This window comes from Dicentrarchus labrax, unplaced genomic scaffold (genome assembly GCF_905237075.1).
Source record: "Dicentrarchus labrax unplaced genomic scaffold, dlabrax2021, whole genome shotgun sequence".
NCBI classification, from domain to species: Eukaryota; Metazoa; Chordata; class Actinopteri; family Moronidae; genus Dicentrarchus; species Dicentrarchus labrax.
The window spans coordinates 5359948-5377203 of NW_026136716.1; the positions used below are offsets into that span (position 1 = coordinate 5359948).

The following is a 17256-nucleotide window of genomic DNA, read 5'->3' on the forward strand; positions in this document are numbered from 1 at the left end:
TTTTCTTTTCAGAAAGTCTCTTCAAAATTGGCAACAGTGTTTTTAATCTCATGTAGCAATTATTCAAATTTGAAGGGGTAATTGTTTGAAAAAATTTAACATGGACACATGAAATGTTTTGCAAGCTAATTCCACCTCCGATCACAAGGATGCATTTCAACCAAAAGGCATCATTTCTGTCCGTATGAAAAAGGCTTTGTCGTCCATGTCAACAACAAGTGTGTGTGGTGTTATGTAACATAGTATCTACATCAAAATTACTCATAATCCCACTGGTACCGTCATGATTCATACCACAGAAATGGAAGCCTTACCTGAAATGTGGCAGCTAAAGTTTCTACATATTTCCCAATAAATCAGAGGAGAGAAGGCACGGGTCTCTTTATGGCCTCTTTCACAGTTAATCTATTTACTTTCCTTGTCATCTGATTGACGTGTGTGTGTCTGATAATATAATTATAGATTGCATGACCTGAAATATTTTACCTGAAGAAACGTGTCAGCTATTAGTCAAGATTTACTCATGTCTCTGCTCAGCAGTGGGCGATGAATTGCAGTTGTCACTTTTTTTTTTTCTGGCAAGCATGTTTGACACTAATGGTGTCTGCCCCAGCAGGTTGTAAGACTGTAATCAAAAAGGTGACTAAGTATTATCAGGAAATAATAAGATATTACCGCATGTGTAGCTGCCATTTCTACTTTATTGGGTCAGCTTAATCACTCCATCATGTATGGCTCCAGATCAAAGCAGCAACAGTGCAGGAATGCTTCAAATCTGCAGAAGTCATGGATGTTTGATTATTGGATCGAAAATATGGCCTTTTGGTAACACAGCATTCTCTCTTTTTTTTTGCCATTCAACGCCAAAATGCCAATCCTATCCCTCTAAGTGAAGCTCAGCTTGAGTCCGGGCTCAGCTGTGTAAAGGTATGTTAACCAATTTCACAGTGTAAATATTTCTTTAGCCACCAGTGCTGTACATGTGTTGCGCACATGCTTCCCAGAGAGACCTGGATCACCTTCAATTGTACCCACGTGGCTGACAAAGGCCGGAATTCCTTGAAGGAGCGTGTTTACGCAGAAAGTGCGGCCTGGATTTAATGTTCTTCATACAATAAACAACAGAATATTTTGTGGTTGGTTCTGTTTTTGTACTTTTGCAGAAGAAGGTCAAAGGTCAGGTGCAGGTGCAGAGCATCAACCTCAGAGCCGACGCCTTGCTCCAGAGGTTTGAACCCCTACAATCTGACAAAAAAAAGGGGTTAGGTGACGGTTTCTGCTTCCGATTTTAGGATTTCATTTGGCACATTAGTCCACAATGAATATATTTAGTAGAATAAAATAACAGAAAAAGCAGCATAATGCACAGAATGCACCTGCTGCTTTGATGGAGAGGGGTGGGTTTGTTGGAGTAGATCAATTATTGTCCCAGTTGATCATTTTGAAACAAAAAAAATGCATTTTCCATCCAGTAATTATGTCTCTTTTTCTTTAGATTATTGCTTCTTTTCTTTCTTTGGAGCAGGGGAGTGGTGTATTAAAGAAGTGTCTAAAAGAGCGTAATCACTACCTAAATGTCTTGGGGATGAGGTTTTCAGACTTGGGGAAAGTGGGAAAAGTAACTCTCAGACACTTGTTTCATGTCATTGTATGTGTATGCCATTATGTCTCTTTCTTTAGGGGAAAATAGGGATTAAAGAAGTGGCTAAAAGGGCTATTTTCCCCTAGAAGTCGTGTGAAAAAATAGTTACAATGAAAGTAAAAAAGGCAGATACGTAAAACTGAATTAATGGCAAAGTACATTGTGCATCATTAATTCTATTTTATGGATCTGATATAGCATCTGGGACCATTCCCCTCATTCCCCATATTATTAAACCATGCATTTCAGATTTTTATTATCCTCCCCCATGTGTTAATTGTTCATTTTCTGTTGTATTTTTCGTCCATCCTGCCAGGAACGAAATACTGAATCCTTTTGTTTTTGGCCTGAAATATGGTCAAATTAATGAGCCCAGAAACTCAGCCTCAAAACATCCATGAGTCATAATGATTACGCACCATGAATTTATGTCGCAAAGTTTTATGTTAGAGGAGGAAATAAGCAATCGAGCCTGTTACTAAAACATAACCACAACATGTGTCGGTATGAAAAGGCTTTGCAGGTGGCCACAAAATTAAAAAGTGCTCCATAACGGGGAGTCCAGGCCTCAATCAAGCAGTTAATATATTCACTGCAGGGGGGTAGGGAGGAATGTCGAGCCCCAAGACATGCTCACCCCACCCCTATTCCTATTGTGTCCTAAACTGCATGATCCTAGTGTCATTTCCTGGCCTCTGTCCAGCTATGGGGCCCTAGCTGTCACACCTTTCTGAACCACATTAATTCATTGGTGTTTAACATGCCTGCTAGTGGAAAGGAAAACGAAAGACACCAAGAGATGGATTATCTTTGTCCGTAAATGAGTGAGGATATAACGGTGCAGGTGAGTGAGTTCATGCCTCACTTGGTCCAGCTTTGAGGACCAGAGGAAAGCAGGGAGGATAGTTAGTGTGAGGAGAAGCTGGGATGCAGCCATGGCGACTTGGCCGGGCGCAGACATCTGGCTTGATTCGACTTCCCACAGCCTCCTCCAAACATTTTGGGTCCTCTGGTAAATCAGGAGCACTACAGCTGCACTGTGCATGACAGCAAGAAATCTGTTGTTTTGCTGAACGCTCGAGTCAACTAAATTCTTGGATGGTGGGCCTCCTCGTCTAAAAGCTGCAGTCACGCAGCGCTCTGTCAGGCCCGGTGAGCTGCCAAACTGTGGTCCAGGGGATAACAAGGGGTCCTCAGCAGAAAGAGGAATGATTCGATTATGGTGTTGTTGCACTCAGCGTACTTTTTAGCCTAAAAAAACCACATATTCTGACAACATAAATCTTTAAATTTAAACATCCAGATCAGTCACGTAGAGTAGCGTCCAGCCTGGGAAACTCTGGAGGAGCTTTTGTAAAGTAACGTCACAGTGACATCATCGGGTGTCAATCAACAGTCAACCTTTATTTGATACTCTGGTAGCTGCATCTTTCTTTCTACAGGGCCCTCCCGTCTCTGCCTCTGCCTGGTGAGACTAAAAGTTGAAGGCCGAGTCTCATGCAGCTTGATAACTTTTAACAAACTGGCAAACAAAATATCACCCTGTGTTCTTCGCTGATAGACAGTATATCATAAGACAGGGCTCATAAACAATAAGGGTTTTCAGACTGACCCACATTAGGGGCATATCTTGGCGTCTGCTGCATTAATATTGACCATTATTTCACCTCTTTAAGTATGTGTTTGATATATGCACTCAAAGGCCAGATTATAAGGCTCACTTATTTCTAAAAGCAATGTTATGTTCCTTTTATTCCGCTTCAGTTACTTTACAATTAATACCCCTTCCTGTCTAGTGAAAACCATGTGTCTCCAAAGTTGATGATTTTAAATATTTGTGATGAACTGCAGTATTTAGTGTTAACTTTCTGGTTTGAGGCAATTCTCCCACTTCTCAAGATAAACAAACTATTTAAAAAAAAAACCTTGTGGATTAACTGGAAAATGTCACAAAGCTGAAAACAGGGCTGTATTTCTGAGCTCATGAAAAGCTGACTTCTTAGAGATGTGTGGATGATCTTATGGAATATGACAAGTCATTGAAATGAGTTATCTACAGCAGTAAAATGCAACATACACATTAATGCAGCGGTAATATTAATCCAGAAATATCATATGTAATAGTCAAACACTGACTAAAGGACCTGAATACATCCCTAAAACTTCTTGTTTTAGCTGAGGTGATGATCCCACTTAAGGACCATTTGGGAGGATGTAGTCCCCCCCCCCTACTAATATCAGACTAAATATTAGAAACACATAAACACAGCTCAACACCTCTTCAAAACAAAAGCTCAACATTGTAACCTTCATGAAGATATCATGTATTGCGGGGGTTGTTGTATCAGGTGGATGTAAAGTGGCAAAGTATACATTCGGGGATACATAATCATATTACAAAACAATAAGTAACAATAATAAACCCAGTAGTTATTAGTTATATTAACCCTCTGGGGGCTATAGATGTTGATAGGGGTTTGTGGCTGTGTCCATTTATTTAGTACAAGGTGTTATATAATAATAATATGTTTGATTTTGAAGTGATCCAGGAGTATTCAGATTAGATTACATATTTCTTCTGTAATCCAACGGCTCAGTGGTTTATGTAATTGTAGCCAGTAATATTATGTACACTATGTAAGGTATAGCCGTGCAGCAGGAGGGTTACAGGGGCTTCACTGTGCCTGGAGGTATTTCTTTTTACCTCCTATCAAACTCCCATAAACTCCCCTGTGGTTCAACTGTGACACTTCCACAGCATCCTCTTATTATTAAACTTATAATAGGATTCCCATAGCCCCTTTGTCGCCAGGGCAGAACGGTAGTCAGCGACGTGGATCTCAGGTTTCAGGCGAGGGGCCTCCTCTTCTTGAATGGGGCCGAGTTACGTGGAGGAGGTGCGGGAGGAGGAGGAGGAGGAGGTGGGGGGGGGGAAGCAGGAGCCTGCAGGAATCAGAGATCTTTCTTTTGTCCTCTTGTTCGGGACCCCGACACATGGGGTCAACACGGGCTGAATGGGTTCACACTGAAGGACAGGCTCGGACGTCGGACACGCACGCGGACTGCCGATGTGAGAGCGCGCGCTAATTAGGAAAACCTGGTCGAGCAATTAAGCGCGAGGAGAGAAGACGCGCGGATTGGAGCGCAGAAGGTGGGTGTTTGGCAGCCGGGGAAAAAAAGTTTGCTACGGTAGTGTTAGTTCGCTTCCACGACTTAATTCAACTTCGGCGGAGTTGTTTGAACACCCAGGAGTTGTTTTTTTTTTTTTTACGAGCAGGGTTTAGTCTAAATTTGGAAAAGCGGGTTCCACGAAACGAGTTTTTGGATCTGTGAGTGCCGGAGAGCGGTGAGTCGCGACACAGTCCTGTTTTTCGTCCGCTTTAAAAAGGCTGAAGGAGAAAGTGTAAAAGTCTCTCTTAACTCGACTCAAAACTTTTTAAACTCCTGCTTTTGGTAAAACTGCCACACACAAAAAAGTGGGTGGGTGGGAGGGTATTTTTTAACACCACAGGAGAAACAACTGCCACATCGTGAGTCGCTAAATCCACTCTCACCACAGACTGTAAGCATTACTGTGATTTTCCTTTGTTTTTTTTAGTGAGTAATTCTCCTGCTAATAGTGGTTTTAACTTTCCAAACTAATCGTGTCTCTGTCTCTTTGAAATGATGGCTTCATCTTCTTCAAAGTCTTTTTTTAATATATATATATATATTTTTTTTTTTTTTGCTTCCCCACTGAAGTTTGGCAGCACTTTGTTTTCCTCCAGGAATGCCACAATTTCCAAAACAATTCAGTCTGACTCAGCAAAGCGTGTTCATAGCCCTCAACAGTCCAGCCGAGGATCCTTAAAAGACCACTTTTTTTGGACTGTTTATTTGAAACTGGAAAAGGGAGATCTGTCTCTTGTTGCCACTCTGGATTGTCTGTGCCAAGTCAGAAACAGTGTGTTTTTTGTGTGTGTGTATTCACAGTGACACCCCAGAAGGAGAGCAGTGATTGACATTTGTAGGTGCTGTATTCCTGTCTTGGCAGCTCGGACTTCATGGGGATTTCATGTGCCCTCTGTCTGCTCCCTGAACCCTAAAAATCCAGCTTTCTGCTTTTGGTTAGGCAGGAATGTTAACTCGCCTTTCGCTTTGTCCAGATCCTTTGCCCAAAAAACTCTGCAACCCTCCCCACCCACTCTCCCTCCATCTCCTCCTGGAGGAGCTGAGTGACTCCTGAAGCAGAAAAGCCATTAAATCAGTTGAGCTGGGTTTAGCCCACATGAGCAAATAAGCTACTGTTTAAAGGCTGTCTTTGGTTAGCTGTCGGGAGGGTGGCACTGCGAAAATGTTTGCTTTCACTCGAGCTCGAAGACCTAAGTTACATAGATTGTTTGTTGGTGAGATACCTGTGTGTTTGTGCACAGGGGGAGGGTGTTAGTGTGGGAGGAGAGCCCTGCATCTCCTAGAGACATTTCTTGGGCCTTTTTTTTTTTTTTTTTTTTTGCAGGAGTAGATCTCCTCTTTGGAGCAGTAACACCTGTTGTGCCGTGAACAACAGCTAAGAATCTAAACTACACTTTGACCCATTGGTGTTGTTAAATTACAGTAACGTTTAGGCTCTGCTGCCATGAGAAATATCATTTACCAGCCAGAAATAGTTGTTGGCATACGTCTACTAAGAAACCCTGGCTGTGATGTGACATTGTGCATTTAAGGAGAACTTGCATATGAGCTTTTTGGAGAAGATTACGTTTGTGCAGTGGTATTCAGACGGCAAGATAACAGCATTAGATCACTGATATTACAACATGTGAGCAATATTCAAATATACTGACGATGTGGACGTTTGACTGACTTATTTGGCACTTTTATGGACAATATAACAGTTTGACCGCGGAGGCTTCACAGGCTTAAATGTAAAGCTGCCTCTGTGTTGCACAGGTGACTCCAGTGTAGTGATAACTCTGTTTAAAGGTTGATAAACTGGCACAAACAGAGGTAGGCCCGGCTTGGAGGTCAAATTGTAAATGTCTTGTTTTGGCAGTTGAGCTTGTTTTCCAAGTGTTCTTTGATTATACTGATATTAGATGTCCATTAGTGGTCAGGCTGCTGTGGATTCATGATGGTAATGCCTTTCATTTCTCCAAAGATGCTTTTGGTCAGTGGCGCAATGTTCTGTTTGGTTTTTTTTTTTTTTTGGGGGGGGGGTTTGCATAACTGGTTTGTGTCCTCCAAGCACAGTTTGAACTGGAGATGGCTGAATATCAGATCACAAGAAGAGTGTCAGTGCAGGAAAAGCAAACAAGGTGGTAACTGGGACAGGTGGTGTTTAAAGGGACAATCCGCCTCTCTGTATGAACACATACGTATAGGAGTGTGTAAACCTCAGTGTCAGAAGGGCCTTTTTACGTGTAATGTGCCATACACCTGTGCTGAAACACTTTTAGGTGGGGTTTTTAATTGCATGTTGGGGTAAAACAGATGTCACCTCGCAGCTGTACTTGTTCCTGTCTTAAACTTTATTTCAGGGTCACAAAGTTGAATGTTTCTTCAAACAGCTAACTATTTCTCACCACTGAGAATCAACATGGTTTCTAAAGATAATGGTATGATGTCCCTGTAGCGTGTGAATCTTTCCTGTGGGATTTAGTCCTAGATTTTAGAAAGGAAACTTTTCTGACTTGCTGTTATATCTGAGAAGCCCATAATTTCACTTGGCTCTAGACAAGACAGGCCAATGTCTAGCATGTTTTCATTACTCTGGTGGTCAATACCAAAAGTATTTTTTTCTGATCAGGCTCAGGCAAGTCTGTCTCACCATTTGTAACCATCTGAAGGTGCCAGTTTGCGGAAAGGATTTCGCAAAGGAATGGATGAGTAACCTGGCGAGGGAGGGCCTGAGTGTATTCTACTAATCTGAAGAGACATGCCTAAAGATGCTTGTAATGGCCTAAGTCTTGTCCTGTTGCAATGAGTCACGAAATTCTGGTTATTTTCTTTGCTACACCCTGTCAAAACTACGATACAAAGTCTGAAGTTGTCTGAATGCTGAATCTTGTTTCCAGTTATCCTCCAAAAGCTTCTCTGTAAGTTCTCAGTGATCCTCTTTAGCAGTCTCTTGTAATGGGCACTGAAGTGAAAAAGCCCCAGCTCTGTTCTTTTCTTTATGTCTCGGCCATGTTGAGTTATCAAATTGTGGTTTTAAAGAATTTTAAAGGGATAACTTCTGGCACTGTGGCAGGAAACAAATTCCTAACCCCATTCACTGCTTGAGTATTATAATTCCTGCAGTCCAAAAGCCACAGCAGGTCTCCTCACAGCTAGCTGCAACTTGCCAGCCAGCACTTTGATGTTTGATTAAGCAGCTCGAGCTTGGAATAGCAGGGAGCTGTAAGAATGGAGGTTTACCAGGGCCGGTGCGCTCTGACCAACAGGACTGATTCACAGTTTGTTGTGTAGTGTACGCATGGATACCCGCGTGTCTCTGAGATCTGTGTCTGATTAAAACAAAACATGTGGCTGTGTTTATGTCTTCACCCTGCAGTTGAGGTCTACCTAAAATACTTGCATGCACTATTTGTTCTCGCATTCTTTTAATCATTGTGTGGATGTGTGAACCTGGTAGTGGGATGCATGTGTACACTTTGTATTAATCCAATGAGGAACGCTTGGAGGCTTTTAAAGGTCATTGAATGTGTATTTTCATTGTCCAATAATATTTTCTCAATTGATAGTTTGTTGTGTTTTTAGTATTGTAGGAAAGGGAACTAAGAAAACCAGCAAATGTTCACATGTGAGAGGCTGAAGCGAAATAGTTGCTAATAATTTCATTTTGGCTGACTAATCCTTGAATCAACAAATTGCGTCAGCTTAATTTCAAGCTTTGGTTGTGTAATAGGTCTGCAAACCTAATTGCAATATTATTGAAATCGCAATATGGCCAAGTGCAATATCCAGCCCGTTGTGTGATAAAGCCAAATGTTTGACTAAACAGCATTATAATGAAGTACTGTAGTTCTGCAGAGATTCTCTGGCTTACAAGTCTTGTTTTTTGTTTGTTTTTTTCTTCTCTATAGACCTGTAACCTTGAGAGAGAACCATGCAATGCAGTGCTCCCTGAATTAGAAAAAAATAAAACAAAGAGTATTGAAGTATCTGAGTGTCAGTGTTCTGTCTCTGTTCTTTTCCTCCAGAGCTTCTTTAGCTCCCCGGTCACCTCGTCACCATGAGTTGGAGCTTCCTAACTCGTCTGCTGGATGAGATCTCCAACCACTCCACCTTCGTGGGGAAGATCTGGTTGACGGTGCTCATCATCTTCCGCATTGTGCTGACAGCCGTCGGCGGTGAAACCATCTACTACGATGAACAGAGTAAATTTGTGTGCAACACACAACAGCCTGGGTGTGAGAACGTGTGCTACGACGCGTTTGCGCCGCTCTCACACGTACGATTCTGGATCTTCCAGGTGAGCTGCGTATCACATTTCAATCTACACTGTCTATTTCAACAATATTATGCATCTGAATGGTGAAGACTGGCTATGTTTGTCCAACATGCACGTGTTTTTGTTCTGTGTTCAGGTGATCTTGATCACCACTCCTACCATTATGTACCTGGGCTTTGCCATGCACAAGATCGCCCGCATGGAAGACAGCGAGTATCGGCCCGTCCGGAACCAGAAGAAGAGGATGCCCATCGTCAGCCGCGGGGCAGTTCGAGACTATGAGGAGGCGGAGGACAACGGAGAGGAAGACCCCATGATCGCTGAAGAGATTGAACAAGACAAGCCCGACAAGCCCGACAAAGCAGAAAAAAGTAAGGTGGAGGTTTGGGCAGCAATCACAGAGCAAGTTCAACATCCTGTCTAATAGGTTTTACCGCCGTGTGACACTAATTAAATCAGATTCTAACCAGTGTCTTTGTTTTGAAAGGCTCAGAGAAAAAGCATGACGGTCGTCGGCGAATCCTACGTGACGGCCTGATGAAAGTCTACGTGTGCCAGCTTCTGTGGCGCTCTGCCTTTGAGGTTGCCTTCCTTTTTGGCCAGTACGTCCTCTACGGCTTTGAGGTGATACCATCCTACGTCTGCACTCGCTCGCCATGCCCGCACACTGTGGACTGCTTTGTGTCCCGCCCCACGGAGAAGACCATCTTCCTGCTGGTCATGTACGTTGTGTCTTTCCTCTGCCTGCTCCTCACCGTCTTCGAGATCATCCATTTGGGGGTCGGTGGTATCCGCGACACCTTCCGCAGGCGGGCCACCTTCGGCTTACGCGCCTCCCGTCCATCCTCCTCACGTGCCATGCCCACAGCTCCGCCGGGATATCACGCCACCATGAAAAAGGAGAAACTGAAAGGAGAGCTGCGAGACTCGCCAATGGCCGACTCCGGGCGGGAGAGCTTCGGGGATGAGGGGCCATCGTCCAAGGAGCTGGAGCGGTTGAGGAGGCACCTGAAGTTGGCCCAGCAGCACCTGGACCTGGCCTACCAGGCAGATGAAGGAGGCCCTTCACGAAGCAGCAGCCCAGAGGTCAACACGGCTGCACAGACGGCTGCAGAGCAGAACCGCCTCAACTTTGCCCAGGAAAAGCAGGGAGAGGCAAGCGAGAAAGGTAATGAAGACACTTGAGACTGTCCCCTTAACTAGATCAAATTCTAAACCTACACTTTTTACAGATATTTATGTATTGCCATCTCCATTTAACACATGGCAACAGTTGAAACCAGTAAGTAGAGTATAGGAAGCAATTAGTCAGCTAACAGACTCAAAACTGAATAATTTCAAGTTATTTATCCCCAAAAAAGCCAAACATTCACTAGTTTAGGTCTCTAAAAACTAAAGCTTTTCTACTTTTCTATTTTTTATATAACTGAAAATAATTTTGTTTCTGGAATGTTGAGTGAATAAAACGAGCAATTTAAATAACTATTGGTTGCAGCCCTAAACCTTGTGTTGAATTTTTTGGCAAAACTTGTGGAATCTTTCCGTAATTATCTTAACTAGGGCGGCAACTTACAGTTAACAGGCTAAAATTAGTTTAAAGTTAGTGAACAGTAAAAAAATTTATGATTTCACAGAGCTCAAGTTGACAGAGAATATTTTACCTTTCTATTTAGATGGATTAAATAATTGATCAGTTCTCACAGATCTTGCTGTTTCAGTTCTATGGTGAACATTTCCTAATAGTTATCTATTAAGTTAGATAAGTTCATGATTTATTTCCATCATATGACCTCAAGTCAGCAAAATGTCATGTTAATTGTGGAAAACCTTTTTGAAAGTCCAGGTTTTAAGTGAACAAACGTGCTGAATATTCCTCTGTTTTGCCTCTTCCTCTCCTAGGAATACATGCCTGAGCGTGCTTCCTGCCTCAAACGTCTGCTCTTCCATTCCTACTGGCCTTAAACACATGGGGGAAGCACATATGGGAGTGCAGTCAGACCACTGAGGGAGACCAGAGTGTGTGTGTGTGTGTGTCTGTGTGTGTGTCTGTGTGTGTGTCTGTGTGTGTGTCTGTGTGTGTGTGAATGAGTCTGTGTGTGTGTGTGTGTGTGTGTGTGTGTGTGTGTGTCTGTGTGTGTGTCTGTGTGTGTGTCTGTGTGTGTGTGAATGAGTCTTTGTGTGTGTGTGAGTCTGTGTGTGTAGATGAGAGAAATATGCCTTTCAGTATTAGGGGTCCAGAAAGAAAGAAAAATGCTGACCAAGCTGTGTTGTGACAAATGGTGTATCTCCACGACTCTAAACTTGAAAGCCTGCTACATCTCGAGTTTCTACTTGCCGAACTAGGTCCAAACCTTGACTGTGCCTTCGGCTAAAACCCACCCTGTTCTTTCGCCCACTTTTTTTGTGGCTCGTCCATTTCAGACCTTGTAAGGATTATCGAAAGCTTTAAACTCCTCTGGCCGAGTGTACTCCTGTTGTCTTCCTCACAAAAGAGAAGGCTCTCTGTTTATAAGATGTCGCCGAATGTTAACGTCTTACTTTGTTGGCCTCAGAGAGGATCTCAAACAACACAGCCTTGGGTTATGTCATTTCTGGAGCGTGTGCAGCAGTGTTTTGTTTGGCAAGGGTGGCTTAACCTGCGCTGGGTAAGTCATGTTTCATGTTTAATTTAAACAGATTTGATGTCGGGGATTATTGGTGTTTATTAGCCAGAAGCCACACCATTTCCAAACTATTTGACAGAATTTTGAAGCCTGTATATTTACTCCAATCGGCCCAAACGTTTACCTGGGAAATGCTTGAATTCTTTGACAGGAAATATTCCAAGGAATTTGCAATAATAATTTTTGTACAATCAATTCATTTAAAAACAAACAAACATTAATTTCACCAGTACTGTTTTTACAATGTCATGACCAAAGCTAGATTACCTTTGTCCAGAAAGGCATCATGAATACCGAATATTTCACATGACTGCTGAAAATCAGTCTTATGGATGTCATTTTCTTCCCTAAATTATGGACTATGAAAATGATTCACAATATTTGTGCAAAAAGTTAAAAAAAATCACTTTTTGTGGGGTTTTTTGCTAAACAGCTGGAAACATCTGTCTTCTGGGCTACTGTCAACAATGAAATTCTCTCCTTGTCTTTGAAATTTACATTCTTCTTTGGTGAGACATATTTTTCCGTCCTTGACATGTACCAATACCCCATTATTGTGCAGAAACATGGATGCTTTCATGCATCCTGGAAAAAAACGCACAATCCAGTTGAGGAAAGGATGACAGTTGGGTGCTGACGCACAGCCTGGTGTCACGTAAACACATAATCTTCCATTCATCAAGAGACTTTTGATCAATAGCTTTCCGTGTTCATACTTTTTCATAGCCTGTCAGTTGGTTTTATGGTCTTTGGCTGAAATAATGAAACTACAGATGGCCAAAGAGCTGTTTGATGCTGTATTTTTGTAATCATCTCACTTCCAATATTGCTTCTTATTGCAAGGTACGACATTCCATTTTGAGTATGGTACTTCAATGGTTTATACTTTTTGTTTCTATTGCAAGTTTTGTAGTTTTTGTAACTGTAGAGATTATTTTGTCTTCAGAGTAAATAAATAAATATATTTGAATGGTATGTTTTGGTCTTTGGACTCGACTCTTCTGTGGTCAAGTTTTTGTTTCTCATTTATTTTAACCCCGTGAATAAATTGCCAAATCAGTCAGTTACTTGATCCATTTCTCATATGTGTAAATCAGCAAAAGATCTTTATCCGGAGATTAAACATTGAATTTGTAAAAAGAAGTATTTGAATGACAAATTAAAAAGTGACATGGGGATAAGACAGAATAGGTATCTAGTGTGAAATGTTCTCAGAGTTAGTGGTATTTATTGAACACAACTGGGTTCCATGTTTAATTGTTTAATATCATACATTCCTGTATATTAGTTAACAACAGAAGTCACACTGAAGGTATTGCTGTGAAATGATTATGTGTAAAAGTAGGCCTATGCTGCCCTCTAAAGGCAAGAATCACAACACCAAGGAAAAACAATACAGTGCTGGTCCTACACTATGTTTACTTACAGACTAAAGAAAAATGACAAAAGGAAGTTTGAGAAGACTCTGTGATAAGTAAGATAAATGGCATTTAATAGCAGGGTTTGTTCACCCATATCACAATGCATTTTCATACTCCTCCCATATCATAAAATATGTGAAGTTTTGGTTTTATGTGCTTAGAGTTTGAGATAACCTCCTCTAAATCTTCTCCATTTAAACACAATGGAGATGAAATTAATGTGTCATTTATGCTCATTTAAGCATTTAAACACTAAAAAAAGTTAACAGAAACCTGTCTCTCCAGAAAAAATTTACCTTCTAATCAGGACTTTGCTGTAGGTGGTCTTCATAGGGACTATTTTTTTGTTCGAAAGTAGTTTCAGTCAGAGGCAGAAATGTCAAAATCTCAGCACATCAAATCAAAATCGTCTTTGTAACACTTTGGTGTAAGTAAAAAAAAAAAAAAAAAAAAAATTATTTTTGTAATTTGGGTGAACTGACCCTTTTAAGCTTTAATGTTCAGATACAAGTACACTCTTCCGGTATAATATTGGGCAAGGTCTCATAATTGAACGAGTACCCGCCATCAGATGTCGTGGTGATCCTCAGGGACTTCATTGTCCCCGGGACCGGAGCGCAGCATTGTGTGATCCCCAGCATGGCGGTGGTGTGCTCCCAGGACGAGCAGTTACCTTCACAGTAGTAGAAAGTCAACACCTTTGGATGGACGATCCAGCTGTCCCATCCCAGCTCCTCAAAGCTGATTTCAATCTCTGCTCGGTGGCAGTCGCTGTGCTGGGGTCTGTCCTGAGAGGGTCTCTGGAGCAGGTTGATGGCAGAAGGAGACCAGGGAAGTGTTGCCAGGGTCTGGCGGGGTGAACGGACAGGACCACGAGGCTGAGCGTGGAGGTGAAGAAAGGGCATCTTGTCTGGTTCGTCGGCGTGGCACTGACAGGCTGCACAGCGGACCTGGAGCAGAAAAGGCCCCTCAGCCACAGAGGCCAGCAGGTTTTGGTTGAACTGGTAGGTGGTCCATCCATCTGAGCTCGTTGTTGATGGAGCCTCCGCCGCCTGAAGAAGCTGCTGCGCTGAAGTGAGGATGAACAGCTGGGCGGAGGAGTTGCCTGTGGCTGCTTCCCCTGCATAAAACCAGAAGTGGGCAGATGTGACCAGGGTCTCGTGGTTGTTCTTGGACGGCTGGAAATAATATGTAAAGTGTTTGTCGGTGGTTTCTCCAGGAGCTGAGTCAGATCTGGCACAGGCGGAGTCTGCCAAAGTGAGATTAGAGAGCAGTCAGTGAAGTTTATTGGAGGTTTTTGTTTGTTTTTTTAACTTTTTATTGGACCAGTTGGGGCTCCCTTAGAGTCCTGCTGTCATGTAGAGGATTCAGTGTGTATGGACTCTTTCAGATTAACACATACATAGTAACGCCCCCTATAAAATCATGCAATCAATGCTGACCTCTAGGGGTTTAACTCCTGATCTCGCTGCAGTGATGCATAGCTGAACCACAGGACACTGTGACATCACTGTAGTTGGCGTATGCAGAAGCAACAGAGCACACTTCTTCACTTCTACTTCTGCAGCATGCATATAATGAGTTTACTGCAATACACAGCAATATAACAGTTTATAAGTTAAGAAAAGCAATACACGGTGTTTACGTTTTTTACTTTACCACAGCAGCGCAGGTTCAATTCCCACCTGGATCTTTTGCTGCATGTTATCCCTTCTCTCTCTCTCTCCCTCCCTTGCCTTTTCCTAACTCTCTCCAGCTATCAATATCCAACAAAGCAAAACAAAAAAAAACATCTCACCAGAACTGGGGAAGAGAATAATTTGAGAAGTTTCCTGATTCAGACTGCTTTGATGGTTGACCCACGCTGTCCTGCTTGTCCTGGGGGCCCTCCGGGGTGCATGTCTTGATTCCGGCTGTGCCGTGTCCCCATCGGGACTCTGCACTGGGGTTGGGAGAGGCTCCTCCAGCCCGAGGCCCTCCAGAACCCGCTCTCTGAACCAGGACAACACTGCTTCCCGGGGCAGCTCCTCTCCCTTGCAGACTTGTGTGAGAATGTGGATCCAAAAAGGTCCCAGGATGAAGAGAGCACAGGACACCATGACTGTACTGTACGACAACTACTTGGCACTATTGGGGCGCAAAAATACCTTCTACCAAAACAGAAGTCTGACTATTTCTACTGGTCTAGAGAAGTTGATATGAAGATACTGACTCTCCTCTGTCTGCGAGCAAAAGCATTGTGTTGCTAGCACTCAAATGGAAGATAGCAAAGAGTGGCCTTGAAGAATGTGATGTGGCATTATCTGTTTCTGTAGCTGTTTCACACAGTATCGAGGGAATGTGTCTGCATTTGTTTTTTATTTTGTGTCCTGCAGGGTGTTGCTTTTGGTTGACATTATTGACTTATAGCTCGAAGAAAGGTGAAGAAATCAGCCACCAGCCAGTACTGTGCAGATGGATTATTAATGTAAAGTACTGACAGATGGAAAAGTGTAGTCTCGGATTGTATTGGAAAGGTTTTTCACTCTCTACTGTACCGTTACTGTAAAGTCATCCTATACTTTTAATGTTCCTTTACATCATCCTGATCAAATTAGTCCAATAAAATAACTTATTTTCACCCTTTACTACAATAACACAAAGACATTTCATTTTAGTAAAAGGTCTCTTTGTGTTTGTATTACTTCTCACCATGCTGAAAACAGTCATGTGTTCATTAATATCTTGCACGCTTTGACATCACAGCGGCCATATCTAACACACACCTGCTTTCCCACTAAATAAAAAGGCCTATGTCTACTGTAAGGGAAACCTGTGTTGTGCTTCCTTTATCTGAGTGGCCTTGAATGTGTCTCAGAGAAATATCTCTTCATAACGTGTGTTTCTGCACAAGAACATTTTATCAGCTGCTTAATAGGCCAAAGACCAGATGTTCACAGGAGCTTTGTTTTAAAGCAACCATCAGACTTTGACTGTGGCTTGAATCTCACTAACAGTCAGCTTTCAGACCGAAGTTTTAATTCATCTGTTGCACAAAGCTGTTTAGTTTATTTGACGAAGTAGGATTAATTCTGGATAACTTAAAAAATAAATAAATATCTGCAAAACTGTATAACTTCCATTGGACTAATCTAAGAGAACATTTAGGACTGATCTGATGCCATATTGCTTTTTTGTCTTTGACCTCTTTGTTGTTCATTGTCATCATTTTGTCTGTGTTTAATGCCTGCAGGCAGTTTTACTGTTTAAAATAACAGAATATTTGAATATATTAACTGCAGTAGGCAAAATAAAAAAACATAACTAAAATAACCAATGATCAGTAATATTTCATGTATTTTCATAAAGTAACTACTAAACTGTTAATTACATTTTAAAGCGAGACTGTGTAACTTTTGCTGAACAGCGACCCCTGTGGCCATAAGTGGTTACAGGATACAGGATTACAGGTTCAAGGTTCTTGTATTGTGCATACTGCCTCTTACTGTCAATGCTCTGAAGGACTGAGCCATCTTTAAAGTTATGAGCAACACCTGTGCTTGCTCCAAAGAGTCACCTGCCCACCTGAGACTGAGAGACACTGAAATGGGAGCTAAAGCAAGAAAAAAACTAACTTCTCCAGGTGAGCTGTTTACTTATTGTTTTACTTTTGTGACAGCTGTTCAACATGTTCATTTGTGAAATGCTAAAACACAGCGGCACAAGTCTGTTTAAAAGTTTCCCACCAACACCTCTGAAGCTCCCCAATGTCCTTGCACACACAGAAAGAGAGGTCAGTGCTGTGATGGCATATCGGTAGCTGCCAAAGATAATCATTTTGTGGCTCTAGTTCCATACTTAACACATATATTTGAGGTAAATGTGCCAATATATTGTTACATATTCAATACTATGCAGGTGACCCATCACTTTTGACTTATCTTGAATATTTGTAGTCTCAGAAAGATAAAAAAAATATATAGATTAATTGTACAAAAAGTGAATTTTGGTGTGTTCAAGTGATGTTTAATTGTGCAGCTCTACTGAGTCTTCACTGTTAGAAGTTAATGTGTAAATTATGTGTTATGTGAAAGTGCCATATACTGTATTCACCAGAAG

At 42.0% G+C, this 17256-nt stretch overlaps 2 protein-coding genes across 4 annotated transcripts; one reads left to right on the forward strand and one right to left on the reverse strand.

Annotated features, from left to right (window-relative positions):
- Positions 1-4576: 4576 nt before the first annotated feature.
- LOC127378729 (gap junction gamma-1 protein) lies at positions 4577-12712 on the forward strand. Of its 3 annotated transcripts, none has more exons than XM_051427942.1 (5): positions 4577-4793; positions 8824-9095; positions 9211-9445; positions 9562-10242; positions 10974-12712. In XM_051427942.1, the coding sequence occupies exons 2-5, from the start codon at positions 8856-8858 to the stop codon at positions 10985-10987; spliced, it is 1170 nt and encodes a 389-aa protein (XP_051283902.1). In that variant the 5' UTR covers positions 4577-4793; positions 8824-8855; the 3' UTR covers positions 10988-12712. The 3 variants fall into 3 exon arrangements, with proteins under 3 accessions (XP_051283902.1, XP_051283904.1, XP_051283903.1); XM_051427944.1 differs by lacking the exon at positions 4577-4793 and adding an exon at positions 4800-4988; XM_051427943.1 differs by lacking the exon at positions 4577-4793 and adding an exon at positions 4995-5204.
- A 270-nt stretch (positions 12713-12982) lies between these two features.
- Positions 12983-15385, reverse strand: inha (inhibin subunit alpha). Its single transcript, XM_051427611.1, has 2 exons — positions 14957-15385; positions 12983-14407 (listed from the first exon to the last, which is right to left on the reverse strand). The coding sequence occupies exons 1-2, from the start codon at positions 15255-15257 to the stop codon at positions 13659-13661; spliced, it is 1050 nt and encodes a 349-aa protein (XP_051283571.1). The 5' UTR covers positions 15258-15385; the 3' UTR covers positions 12983-13658.
- Positions 15386-17256: the final 1871 nt, after the last annotated feature.

What these genes read in the sequence shown, in the direction of transcription:
- LOC127378729 (XM_051427942.1), top strand. Translation starts at nt 8,856, where the DNA reads ATGAGTTGGAGCTTCCTAACTCGTCTGCTGGATGAGATCTCCAACCAC. An exon ending in TACGATTCTGGATCTTCCAG is followed by an intron (nt 9,096 to 9,210) that starts GTGAGCTGCGTA and finishes TTCTGTGTTCAG; the next exon opens with GTGATCTTGATCACCACTCC. An exon ending in GCCCGACAAAGCAGAAAAAA is followed by an intron (nt 9,446 to 9,561) that starts GTAAGGTGGAGG and finishes TTGTTTTGAAAG; the next exon opens with GCTCAGAGAAAAAGCATGAC.
- inha (XM_051427611.1), bottom strand. Translation starts at nt 15,257, where the DNA reads ATGGTGTCCTGTGCTCTCTTCATCCTGGGACCTTTTTGGATCCACATT. An exon ending in TATTCTCTTCCCCAGTTCTG is followed by an intron (nt 14,408 to 14,956) that starts GTGAGATGTTTT and finishes TCACTTTGGCAG; the next exon opens with ACTCCGCCTGTGCCAGATCT.